The sequence below is a fragment of the Perna viridis genome, chromosome 5, assembly GCF_037379345.1.
Source record: "Perna viridis isolate PV_CMFRI_1.1 ecotype Kerala chromosome 5, ASM3737934v1, whole genome shotgun sequence".
Classification (NCBI taxonomy): domain Eukaryota; kingdom Metazoa; phylum Mollusca; class Bivalvia; order Mytilida; family Mytilidae; genus Perna; species Perna viridis.
In genome coordinates this window covers 32,393,730-32,407,028 of record NC_142449.1, presented here as the reverse complement: position 1 = coordinate 32,407,028, position 13,299 = coordinate 32,393,730, and the positions used below count along the sequence as shown (strand labels likewise).

General features: G+C 33.3%; 1 protein-coding gene across 1 annotated transcript in view; it reads right to left on the bottom strand.

The window, feature by feature from the left end:
- Positions 1-258: 258 nt before the first annotated feature.
- Positions 259-13,299, bottom strand: part of LOC148617110 (sodium- and chloride-dependent transporter XTRP3-like) — a 33,130-nt gene continuing 20,089 nt past the window's right edge. Inside the window, exons 4-9 of the mRNA XM_088584432.1 lie at positions 8,148-8,389; positions 7,176-7,347; positions 5,729-5,936; positions 5,272-5,431; positions 2,786-2,948; positions 259-1,493 (exon numbers count right to left, since the gene is read on the bottom strand). Coding sequence (XP_088440558.1) covers positions 1,173-1,493; positions 2,786-2,948; positions 5,272-5,431; positions 5,729-5,936; positions 7,176-7,347; positions 8,148-8,389 — 1,266 coding nt within the window. The 3' untranslated portion in view covers positions 259-1,172. The remainder of the gene's footprint in view (positions 1,494-2,785; positions 2,949-5,271; positions 5,432-5,728; positions 5,937-7,175; positions 7,348-8,147; positions 8,390-13,299) is intronic.

The window sequence follows — 13,299 nt, the reverse complement described above, 5'->3', positions numbered from 1 at the left end:
TGAAGATCAATTTCAAGTTTTAGCATACGGAACTTATGTTTGAAAAGTCCAAGTTAAGGTTATTGAAAACATGACCAACGACTTGCACATACGTTGTGTTTTTTTTAAATAGTGAATATCTTATTTTAGAATTGGAATGTATGATTTCCTTAAGCGCCAGCATCGAAGACAACCGTTTCACATATATTTTTATGGTTAATGTGAATACGTTTTAGTTCCTCGTGTTACGTCTGTCATTTTTTAATATTTCCGGTTGAGTTTTTGTTTACGGATTAACTTTCAAAGGATGCTTTGTTAACCAAACTTTTGTCTTTCAAAAGTAACGATGATACGAGCTGTTATCTGCGGTATATTTCCCCTGGTTACTAAATATAACCCACGATTCAGACGGCTTACTACAAATCAAATAAATTTATATTCGTTTAAACTGAAATTTCCAAAGATTCCACACCAACATTTCACTAGTATACTAATCTTCAACTTTTCAATAATATTCCACTCTTATTTCATTCTCATCACCTTTTCCCCACGTTCTTGACTTCCGGTTGCATATTAACATGATTGCAGGATACTTTATACTATATAACATTCATTCATTAATAAAGCTATATCATTTTCATTAGAGGAAACAAACGTTAAGAAGCATCATGAACTGAAATGTGAAAATTTTCTTATGATTTACAGTCAAAAAAGGTGTATCGTCTCACCCTTTGTATTTTTGAGATATATTTCCTTAATTTAGATTATATTTTTCGAGTTTCATGTTAATATTATGCTACAATAATCTAACTTTACGTTATGGACCGTTACAGTGTATCCATCTGCACCATGAAAACTGATTTGCTCATCGTGTCATAGTTTTCCTTTCCTCTTTCCTCAACCCAGGACTTGACTTTTTATGAACAACTCGGAGGGTGTTTCTAGAAAAGCAAAGGACGTCTACTCTACCGGTGCACCTAGTCCAAGCTCCCAGTTTTAATGGAGTCCGAGTAGCTTATTTACTTTTGTTACTTTGTATGTATGATTTCAGTTACTTTGTGTTCTTTGTTGTTTTTGTCCGTTTTCTATGTCTGGTCTTTGTTCCTGGATTACATTCTTTTGATTTCTGCTTGGTTCCCTTGATAACCCCTTTATACCTGAATGAATGTTAAAATAGTGCATTGTTTGTGTAATCATAATTTTACGGTTTGATCTTCTTCTATGGCACAACTTGTATCATCCTTATTGAGAAAAGGTGAGGTTACATTAACTTCATCAGAATTATGTCCAGAGTCGCTGTCGGCTTCATCGTCGCCGTCCGCTGCCTTTGTAAAGGCGACAGTCGAACTAGTCACACCATGCATATCTGCTTGGACTTTCTTTGAATAGCTCATTTTTAATATTCCAAACTTTCGCAATAATGCATTGCCTGGTATACAGAGAACAGAACTCAATACAAGGAATGCAGCAATCATACCAGCGTACCATGGATAAGATGCTTCATGGGGCTCTGCCTATAATAATAATTTAGATGTTAAACATATGAAATATAAATACATTGAATTAGTAGAAAGATTTTTCTCCATTTAATAGTGATATATTCTATTAATAATTAATTACTTAAAATATGACACTTCTAGTTTAATATTAGTTTTATCTTTTAGTAAATTTCTCAGTGAGTTCTTTCAAATGATTATATAGTGTGGCATATGAAGAAAACAAAACAATGTACATGTCTTATCCAAGTATCTATACCACACAACATATAAAAATAACAATCAAAGAATTTGCCTTTAATAGAATATTGATAGATCATATTTAGCTGAAATGAACAGTTACAAAAATGGCGGGAAAATGTTTCCGCACTTTGTCCCTGTATAAGCAGTAAAACATGTCTATGTCACAGAGGCTTCAGAATATATTTGTAATAGCATTTCGGTTGTATTCTACATGTATTGAATATATTTGAACTAAATAAGACTACATTGAAGAAAACAGATATGCTACCAACAGCCTTTTTCTTATACAGAATGGTACTTAATTCGTCTTCTTTATACATCCGATATCGAATTTCATTTAAGCTTTGATTTCCTTGGGATTTACATAGAAAATACGTCTGTATGGTATCATTTAAACATGTGGCTTATAATACCTTTTCCCAATATTAAATCTATGCTAAGAAAATTAGTTGCTATAATAAAAGCTCGCTTTATTTTAATGGGACATAAAGTTAAAGATAAACAAAAATGCATATAAATGTACTGCATGTAAGCACGTACACATTTATCCTGTTTGACATTTACAGTGTCAAAATATCCGTTTGATGGTAAATGTTACAACAATGGAACACCATATAGATCAGAAACTGTAATTTATTATTCGCTCATGAGGAAGTCTACATTCTGTGGAAAAACAGACTATTTTTAAATACGTGAAATGATTTGTTTTGTTTTATTTGGGATAGTAAAATAAAACCAAACTGGTTCATGAACTTGCTTAACACTAGAAAAATGCATATATCTGCAAAATAATCCATTTGGCAATGTGAATACTAAAATTAATGTTAAATTAGTGATTATTGAACAACATTTCCAAATGCCAAATGTCAAATTTCAAAGGATTCAAAAAGTACAAAATTTAGTTTACACACAGGTGGAAACTGAATTTAGTAATTACAATTAAAAATTTTCGTCAAATATTTACTTCAAAAAAAATTTCAGGTAAATCGAAATCATTACTTAATGTCTACAAATGAATTTGTGTCTAATGTTTGTCACAAGAAAATGTTTAAGACAGCAATACTTACAATTGTTCTATCGTAAGCAGTATATGTTATTGGTTTAACCATTTTACTGATGAATGTTGCTAACAATAAACCAGCTATCATGAAAGGGGCTATAAACTTCCAACAAATTTTCCAATAAACACTAATTGGACTGCCAATCATATTTTTAACATCATCTGCAAACCTGAAAAAGGTGAATATCTACGATAAATTCTTATGTCATATCGTTTTGAAAGTTATAATTATCCGTGATTTGACAGAAAACTTTTTAAGAAGATTTGAAATCAATAGTTTAGGATAAACATCCTTAAGCAGCAGCCTACCGATTTCCTCGTTAATCATTGAAGCCTATGGGTGGCCTTGAGCTGACATTTTGCATCACGATGGGGTTGTTGTCACGGTTGTACAAGCTGCTCCGGTTGTGTAATATCAATTTTACCTGATTATGTATCGGATAAGTGTTCGGTAATTTGGTTGTTACCTTTATTTGATATATTCACCATATCCATTCTCGTTATAATTTCCTTTTGATCATAAGGAATAGCCCCACATCTCTGATTTATTATTAAGTGTAAGTGTTTGTAATAGTCCGGCAAAATGGGAAAATCAGAAACATGCATGTCAAAACCTCACCGATCTGACAATAAAATATCACTCAAGGATGCTTTCTCTATTTGAGAAGACCATTATTTGATCTCTGCATCATTGGATTAGCTCAGAATTTTTTCAGTAGAACCTTAGAAAAATTATATTTTTGACAGAGTTACCGGCCCTTGAAATGTTCATTTTGCAGTGCATTTTAATGAGATTGCAACTCAATGGTCCAGCAAAATATGGAAAATCTTTTGTCTGTTTTCCTTGATTATAATGGTGCACGGACACTTAATAAGTTCAGCTCTGCATTAAAACAAGACAGAAGCTCATGATTAGTGATTAATTCATTGCTTAATCCTAAAATTTTGTTGATTGGAAATCGCTGAGATGGCTTCATAGAAATTGTATTCGATAATAAGAGAGCAAATGAAAGTTGGTCACTTGAGATATCAATACATAAATCTTGGTTGTTGTGTTCGACTACATTACAGAAGAGTACGAAAAAAATTTCCACCAAAATGTTTTAAACTATAACCAGTCAAAACATATTTCATGATATAAAGGAGATCCAAGAAAATGAACGGAGAAAGTTTTTTTTTAGTACGTATGAAATCATCCCCTGCTTTAAATAGACCCAAGCATAATTAGCTGTTCACCTAATTATAAGAATCGCAAAAATAAAAAAAACGAGATCACTTATTTGAATTTTTGATGTGATTTTAACTTGCAGTTTATTTGTTGAGTAGATAATAATATTTCAAAATAAGTTGTCTGATTAAAGTTATTATATAATGAGTTTGCAAAATCAAAATGATCTCCGTTTAAAGTCTTTAAAAAATATTTATTTTACATTGACTTTTCCCATTCATTCTGCTTCATATTACTGTCCGAACTAAAAACAACAAATGTTGATTTTTTGCCCCTTTTCGTCACTGATCACTTCTTCTTAATCAATACCTTTCTACTTAGGTGACAAAGATATAACTATAGAGAGGTCCATTAAAATATACATAAATAAGATACAAAGTTTCGAATGCTCTCTTCTTGCTCCCATATTTTATCCCTTTTACTAAATAGAATGGGATATAAACCACAATTCATTTATCACATTTCTTTTGCAGTATGGGGTTATTATGATAAATAATATTGAAATCCATGTACTTTTACCCATGATATTGTTCCAAAAAGGAAAAATTGGTTTTCAGTCCCTATAACATAAATAGCATAGGTCATAACCCCTAATTCAATCCAGGTCTAACCATGGTGGTACAGAATATTATGTAATCAAAATAAATTTCACCAATCGTTTGTATCTGGCCTGATATTCACAAAATAAGAAAATTGGACTCATTGAGGAAAAAAAATATGCACTTAGATGCGAACATATTTTGTTTTTACATAAAGGACTTCTTACAATATTTTTACCATTGTTATACGACCGCCAATAATTTTCTTGTGGTCTTTAAATAGAGATATTTCAACATGCAACCAAGCGACTTGATTTCTTGATGTACCATATGTTAATGTCTTTTTGTTTTCATTATTTGTATAGAAAAAATCATGTAATTGAACGGGAAACTTAAGGTGTGTACAAAATATTCAATCCACAGAAAAAGCGAAAAACAGTGCCTATTATGATAATATGAGGATCCTCTTCTATGCATCCCCATCTTGTTATGTCTTATCAGATACTTATTTAGAGATATCAAAAAGGTAATCCGATAGCAACTACATTTAATTACTTTCATTGCAGACTTAATGCGACCGATGCAATTTGCGATGTTCAATTATTATTAATCATTAAAAGCAATATATTTCAAAGCTTGCAAAATGAAATTCAGATATGTATTTATAAGATGTGTGTATTTATTCATTTATTAATTCATTTAAAATATGATGTTTAGAATACTTACCTATCTACTCCATAAACCCATCCAATTGATATCGATTCAAAAAGAGCTACTGTAATCAATGGAAAAGATCCGGCATAAGAGTCAAACAGTGCAACCCAGTATGATCCACTCCCCAGCACAAATATCAACCCAATGCAACAGCTGATAAGACATAGAATTCCTTGATAAAAATAATAAATGTTAAAATATTTATTTTTTGTTATATATAAAACTCACAATGTCTAAAGTGAAAACATTACGACGTTGATAAAGTGTTATCAACATAGAGCAAAGGTAAGCGAGGAACCAACATTCAGTATTATTGTGAAACAAAAAAAAACAACACATTTTAAGACTTTTGTAGTGACAAATCACTCATTTAGTTATCAAGTCCGGTCATTTTATTCCAAAACTGATCATTAAACTGATTAGAAAACTAATGTGTTTATACCACTTGAAGACAAATTTAAATGTATACCTGACACAAGCCACTTCTTCTGAAGAATAGGTACACTCCTTATATCGTAAATAGAAGTCGTTACTCCTTCCAGAGTTCCGAACTCACTACCAATACCCAATGATAGTAACATTAGGAAAAAGATAATAGACCAGAATGGAGCAGATGGACCAAACTCCACTATTGCCTGAGTAAATACTACAAACGCAAGACCGGTGCCTTCAGCTGCCTGAAAAAGATACCATTTTTTTTTTCTTCAGACCGTCAAATACTTTTCATCTCAGACAAGAGTTGTCTCCATACACAGTATGGAGATTGAGAAAACTTTTAAGAAAAGGACTATAAGAAGTTGAATAAGTAGGAAATTGGTTTAATGCAACTTATGCTTAGTTGAACAATTTATAGGGTATGTAAGTCTCGTTCTATTTTCATTTTCTTTACCGGAATTTACAACGTAGAACGTATTGAAAACCGAAGACCGAACGGCATTTTATTGTTTACTTCCAGGTACTCGAAACGCTGTATAACAATGCAAAATCTTCTATTTTTTGTTTTTTCTTAATACCTTTATCATGTAGAAAGAGATATTTGTTATTTTTTATCGGTCTTTTTAACATAAAAAGATGTTTTGCCCTCAACACTGAACTCAACTTTCTCTAAATGACAAGTCTCCATGCTTTTGAATGGTAGACTAGGACCCAATCTCGGGGTCACATGACGAGACTTACATACCCTACTGAGGGGGTGCACTGGGTATGTCAAATGAATGATGGTATTTTTGTATGGTAAAAGGTAGCCCGTACCACCATTTCTTGTGCTTCTTGTATAGTTACGCAAGCAAACCAGATATTTTCTCCCATAGACACCATCTAAGATGATGGTTATGTCAGGGGTTGGCAATCATTTCTTCAAGTGTTAAAAGGTTGAGCATTAAAAATAATTCATTGAAAAAATCTATAATATTAAATGCCTAACTTAAGTGTGACTTCCTTGTTGAAATGAGGTCATATTTGATATAGATGAACGATTTTCTGTTATTTAGAAAAATAATTAAATATTTTCGCCCACGTTGATCCGCATTCAAAATCTTTCTTTACAAACGAAGATGTTTTTTGAAGAGATTTAAATCAAGTCTTTTTATTTGGACGCTTCCAAGTTAATACTGGGTGAAATTTGGTTCCTATTTAAACTCTTAAGGAGTATTTTGTGTGTTTACTAACTAGAGAATGTTCTACTGTTCATTCACTTAAAAATAATTGATGTTGATATAATTTAACTTGAAGATTGTTTCCCCCTTTTTTGTCTAGTTGTGCATTACTTCGATTCTTACCATCAATACGTTTTTCTTTATCATTTTTTTTGAAAAGGATTTAATATACTATTATATTGAAACACGAAGAGTGTAAAATTGAAGCAATTTAGGAGAACAGAAAAATACAATACATGAGGATTCATTTTTCACACTTACCTTATTAAGATCTTCCTTCAAGTCACACAGCCAAAACTTTTTACCCATTAGAGTTTCATTCAACAAAACATTTGTTATAGATGAATTTGTTTGGTATTCTTGTAAATAAACATCCCTCGTTAACTGGCTGGCATTAACATCTGGATACATGTGTAAAATCTGCTTTATGTTTCTAAAATAAATGACTAGTTATGAATAAAGGAATTGATTAAGTTTACATTCGACTTACTTTATTTGATAAAAAAAATTTATGGATTGTGTCCAAGCGGAAAATATCCCCAATTAGGTTATCCAAGCAAATCTTGGTCAAAAGTTTAAAACAATCCTTATAATAGAATTTCTCTGTCAAATTTGATCAAAACGTTGTTATCTTTGACATTATTTGAATCGGGACTGTGAAGGTTATTGCCACCACCATTAATACTTAAGTAGCTGTCTTTGTAAGAATCATGCAAAATCTGAAAAATGTGATACACCCTAAAAGTGTCGTTTGGTAAAATTGCCATTCCAGTTCATTATACTCACCACTGGTGGTCAAAAAACTAAGTACTTGTTTTTTCGGACGCAGTCGGTCTAGTTTCGCTTTTTACCCTTTGACCTTAAAGACGCGCTTCCATGGAAATGCAAGTCACCTGATCACGATTTCCCGATTGGCCAAATACTGATAACTTAGTGACGTTCGAAAAAAAACTATCGAAAATCGAAATGGCGTGCCATGTGTTATTTCCTGAATAAAATGTAGAAAATTATGTGTAAAAAGAACAAATTTTACTGCGTCGGCTATCTTTTTTTTAAAGATAGTACTTGTTTAACAATTAGTTGAGCTTTCTTTATCTGTGCTTTATTTATTAGTGCCGAAGTAACTGTGAGAATTACTGTTTCATATGTTAACTGCTGTGAGGAAATTGCTGTATTAGAAAAAAGTTTTTTTGTGTACTATTGATGATGTTTAAAAAATAGTATCAGTCCTACCTGTCTTGGCATGTTTCAAACATAAGGGTGGCCTTAAATCCCAGGACAGAAAATATAACAGTTGATGAAAACAGTGCAGTGAACCAGTTTGTTAACGACACAATAATGGCATCTCTTTGGCAATTGTTATTCTTTGGGTTGTAACTTGAAAATGCAATTAGACCTCCAAATCCTAAACCAAAAGAATAAAATATTTGTGTTGCTGCATCTAACCATACTTGTGGATCGCCTAGTCTTTCAATCTACAATGTTAATGGTGAATGTCAAAAGGGTGTTTTTGCGTTTGAATATACTTCTGCATTTTTTTTTCAAAACTACCCCTTCACACTTTAAATTGGGAAATTTTGGAGGCTATAAAAACATCGAATCTATAGCAATATCATTCATCTTATAGAAAAGAACAAGAAAAACAAAGATCATAATAAAAAAAACCTATTAGCAGAAACGCCATATTCAGCACTTATACTACAAGTTGCAAAATGATTTAACTAATTTGGGATATGTTTTTTTTAAACAATTTTCAAACAAAATATATTGGTGGTTTTTGATATTTTGACGCTTACCCTACCGGTGCACCTGGTCATTGCTCCGTTTTTAGTGGAGTCCGAGTTGCTCATTTGTTTTTGTTACTTTGTATGTATGGTTTTAGTTACTTTGTATGTATGATTTTAGCTACTTTGTTGTGTATGTCTGTTTTCCATGTCCGGTCTTTGTCTCTGGATTACATTCTTTTGATTACCGCTTTAACCTTGGTTTCCTTGATTACGCTTTCACTATATTTCTTTCACACTAAGGAAACTATCATGACGTTAAATTTTAGGAGATAAAAAATCAGCCTACTTGGTTGCCAAGAATATGATGGTACACCCATATGTGTCTAACTACGTATTTTATAATACTAGGAGATTCTTCTGAACAGAATTTCAACAATCCATTTCCTGTTACTTCTATCATATACAAGGAAGTAAAGGAAGTAAAAATAAGCGAAATTTCAATTGGGCAAGTATCAACAAATCGAAAAACTAAAGATATAATAAATTGTAAGAGCCCTTTATTCAACTTGTATGACACCCTGCATAGGGTAAAAGTACGTCAGTACGTCAGTATCCACATTTAACCCCTGGTCGTAAAATCGAGGTTGTACGAAAATATGGACACATTAATTAGAAGAAAACATGTCTAAATGATAAACGAAAACTTATTGTAAAATCGCATAACACTCTGTCAATGTATATCTACATGACAATACTAATATAGTTGATGTTCACCCTTAAAGGTTATGACAACATTTTAACAGTAATGGCATATCATCAGAAAAACGTGATATCTATTTTCAACAGTACATATCCATATTAAAAGAAAAAAGCAACATTTCTCGCAACGAAGACAGCTATGAGATACTTCAAGTACATGACAAACCTTGAACCCATTAGTTTGTTTGTTTGTTTGTTTGTTGGGGTTTAACGTCTGAGCACCAATATTTCAGCTATATTCAGACGATGAAATGAAATTGATGATAAAATGAACATGAAATGATGATGAAATGAAAAAGGGATGGGACACAAGGACAATGGGATCGACAAATTTTGATTGGCACTGGAAATAGGGAGAGGTGGGTAGGGTCGGGCAATTTAGCCTCCTGTGGCGGAGCCCTATGGTTCATACTCCGGAAGAATACCACAGTAGGGTTCTTTTACGTGCAAGGAACGTGGCATCTTTCCCAACACGGTGCACCACTATGGTTTGCGGCCAGGTTTTCCGTATTATAGCCTGACAACACCAGCACGTAACACGCCAAAAGTACCCTATTCCACCATCCGGGGCACACATCCCAGTTGCTCTGTGGGCAAAGCGCCCTAGCCCCCGGCTAGGTTTCTGAGCACTATTTAGTCGCCTTTTACGACAAGCTTAGCGCTGCTGCAGGCCTATTCTTTTAACACCCGGACCTGCACGGGGCTGAACCCATTAGAATACCGACTATTTTACTCCACCGACATTTACATATACCTGTATTGTACGACTATGTTTATTTTTAGAAATTAAGTATTGGTACTTTCAAAGTGATCGGACAGTTTTTTAAGACCATAAATAGTATTTAATCAGACCTTTTTCAGTAAATGGGCAGAACATTTGTATTTTACCTTTATTATTGAAAGCTGAAAGAACGTGCTTCAAATTTCGCTAACAAATCTAAAACGACCAAGACTGAGGCAATGCTAAAAACCAAACGCCATTGTTCGAAACAACGAAAGTAATTTTTATACAAATATTAGCTTTCCAAAAAAACTTGCCTGACAAATATGTTAGCTCACATATATAATGTGTAGGTCAAGATAATTAGAAATTTGCTAATTTGGTAGAATTAAATTTAGGTTGGTAATTGCACAGATTCTTTTAGCAATAATTTTATTAGGCAACTAGGGCATCGATGAAATGGGAACCATCTCTGAGGGTCCTGACAAAACTCAGGGTAATCAGCTATAGTATGCGATACTTCATCTGAAGTTGTTCTATCCACATGCAAAATATCAAATGCCTATCACGCAAGACAAAAAGTTACAGCCGGGACAAGAAATGTCCAGTCAATCTAGCATGAAAAATGGGTTATATGATATCCCAGTTTTTCAGCATAACAGTCATCATTAATGGTACGCGACAATTTGTCTAAGATAATCTATCCACATGCAAAAGTTACAGTCGGGACAAGATTGTGTAACGGACGGGCGTACAGAGGAGTTACTATACGGCGACTGCCACTTTTTGTGGAGGCCCTAATAATTCTGTAAAATAATTAGTTGTTGCTCTCATCTGGTCTACAAGTATGTTTGATACTATTTTGAGAGGAAATATTCATCGAAGTAAGGTTGATGTGACAGTTAATTACTTCTCCATGTAAACAATTTGCCGAGACTTAAGCTTGACTCTGAATGAAGTGTTATTTGTGTGTCATTAGACATATTTTAGGTGGTTTGTTGACATACTCATCAACTTAAATATGGTGGTAGCATATCTAATATCTGAGAAACCTGGGAGGACATAAAAAGTGACCTACATCGATATGATCAGGCGCGTAGCTGCCGTTAGGCAAAAAAGCTTTTGCCTGCACTTAATTTTGCCAATTTTTTTTTTCTTTTTTAGATAAATTACATCCAGGAGAGGCATAAATAATGCTCTAAAACGCTATCCCCGCGGAGCTTCGCCCCCTGGACCCCCTGCCGTAATTTTGCCTACACTTCAATTTGGCCTCAGCTACGCGCCTGATGATTGCAAAAATGTCCAGTCAATCTAGCATGAAAAATGGGTTATATGATCCCAATTTTTCAGCATAACAGTACATAATTAGGTATATCTGGATATTAGAAAATATTGTGAGATTTTTTATTGTAAGAACTGATATACTTAATACCATAATGAATTGCCGTTTGTTTTTGAAATATAAACTAGAAGTTTGTGGAACCGCCGCCGACGTCGGACGCAAAGTGATGACAATAGCTTACATACCAAATTTCGTAAAATTCTTTTTATATCGGTTGTATTTTTGTTAAAAATATTGCATTAGAAATAAATATCCTTCTGTTTGAGGAATATAAAAAATACAAAATGAAGTATTTAAGCGTTTATTATCTGTAGAAACACGTATGTACATATATACATAACTAGATAGAGTCTTCCAGGGAAGAAGTGTCGCCTGCTTTCTAAGAATTCAGTAAACAAAAAGTAGATGAGCTACAGTTATGAAAACTGTACACACACTATAGTACTATATGATAAAACATCCTATAAAATTTTCCTTATGTCACCTAAGTGCAAAATAATAAGTATTCCGTAAACAGGAAGTAGATGAAAATGGTATTCGCGCTATAGAACTATAGGATAAAACATTCTGTAAAATATCTAAGCTCTACTGCATGTTGTTGCATGCTGAGAATTTCGTATATGTCCACTATGTGTAAAATAGCAAACTATATTCAGGTGGCATTTGACCAGTGAAGTGGGTGTAGTAATTGTAAACTATGTAATGCCATCAAGACGGGCTACAGCGAGATGGCGTCCGTGGTTTTTATATACTTTTCGCTTGAAAGCCGGTAGTGCCGATTCACCCTTAGCCCGGTCATATGATCGGGTGATACAAAAAAGAGTTCAGTTCGACTATAACTCATGCGCGTGTCATCATAGGATTCTGTGGACTTTGAACTGGTTTTCCATACTTAGATGAGATCAGTACCAGTTTGATTACTCATTTATAAATTCTTACACGTCCCTTGCTTTAATTCATTTTTGCCAAGGAACAGATAAAAACCGGAAGTCGTATAAACCTTTAGATATGCCTGACGCCGTGCTAAGATATTTTTTCACACATCAAAGATAGGCTCCTCCCACCCTTGTTCGGTTTTTTAAAACGTTTCTGAACTCTGAAGCGAAAAAAATTTGAAATAATCAAAGCTAAATGAAGCGTTATTAAATCGATGGAAATGTTTTAAATTATCGCACTACATATTGGCGGGGCATAGTTAGACGTAGAGGTTTGATTTGTCTTAGCAACATCCGTCAAAAGTCAAATACTGTAAATTCAGAAATTATTACCTGCATTAAATATTGCATTTTGTCATTTTAGTCAATAAAGCGACTTTTTTTGGGGTATTTTTGCGATTGTGAGAAAATGTCCACATTAATTATGTCATTACGTCATAATTTTTAGTTATTGCAATTTTAATTCAGTCACATTTATCGCAACAATAAAAACCTCGCAATAATTTCTGAATTACCAGTACACATATAATAATCAGTAGAATTACAATGTCTTCCCGGGAAACAAGAATGACCGTAAATACGGAATTAGCAAATACCATCAAATGTACGCAATGGCACACTGTACACGTTTGACATATTGTATCATTCACTTCGCTCGTGCCTACATGTAGTGTACATGTACCCATGAACGTAGTTTTATATTTACATGAACTACCGATATATAATGATAAACAACCATAATTAACAACATTAGCCATCGTTTTTCAAACATACGACTGACGAACGATAAGAGCGAAGTTATGCGGAATTCAGAAGCACACATGCTTGTCTGTCTGGATCTCAAAATAACAACTTTCGTGTTGTTTAATTTGTGTTATCGTTAGTCTTATTGTTCCATGTG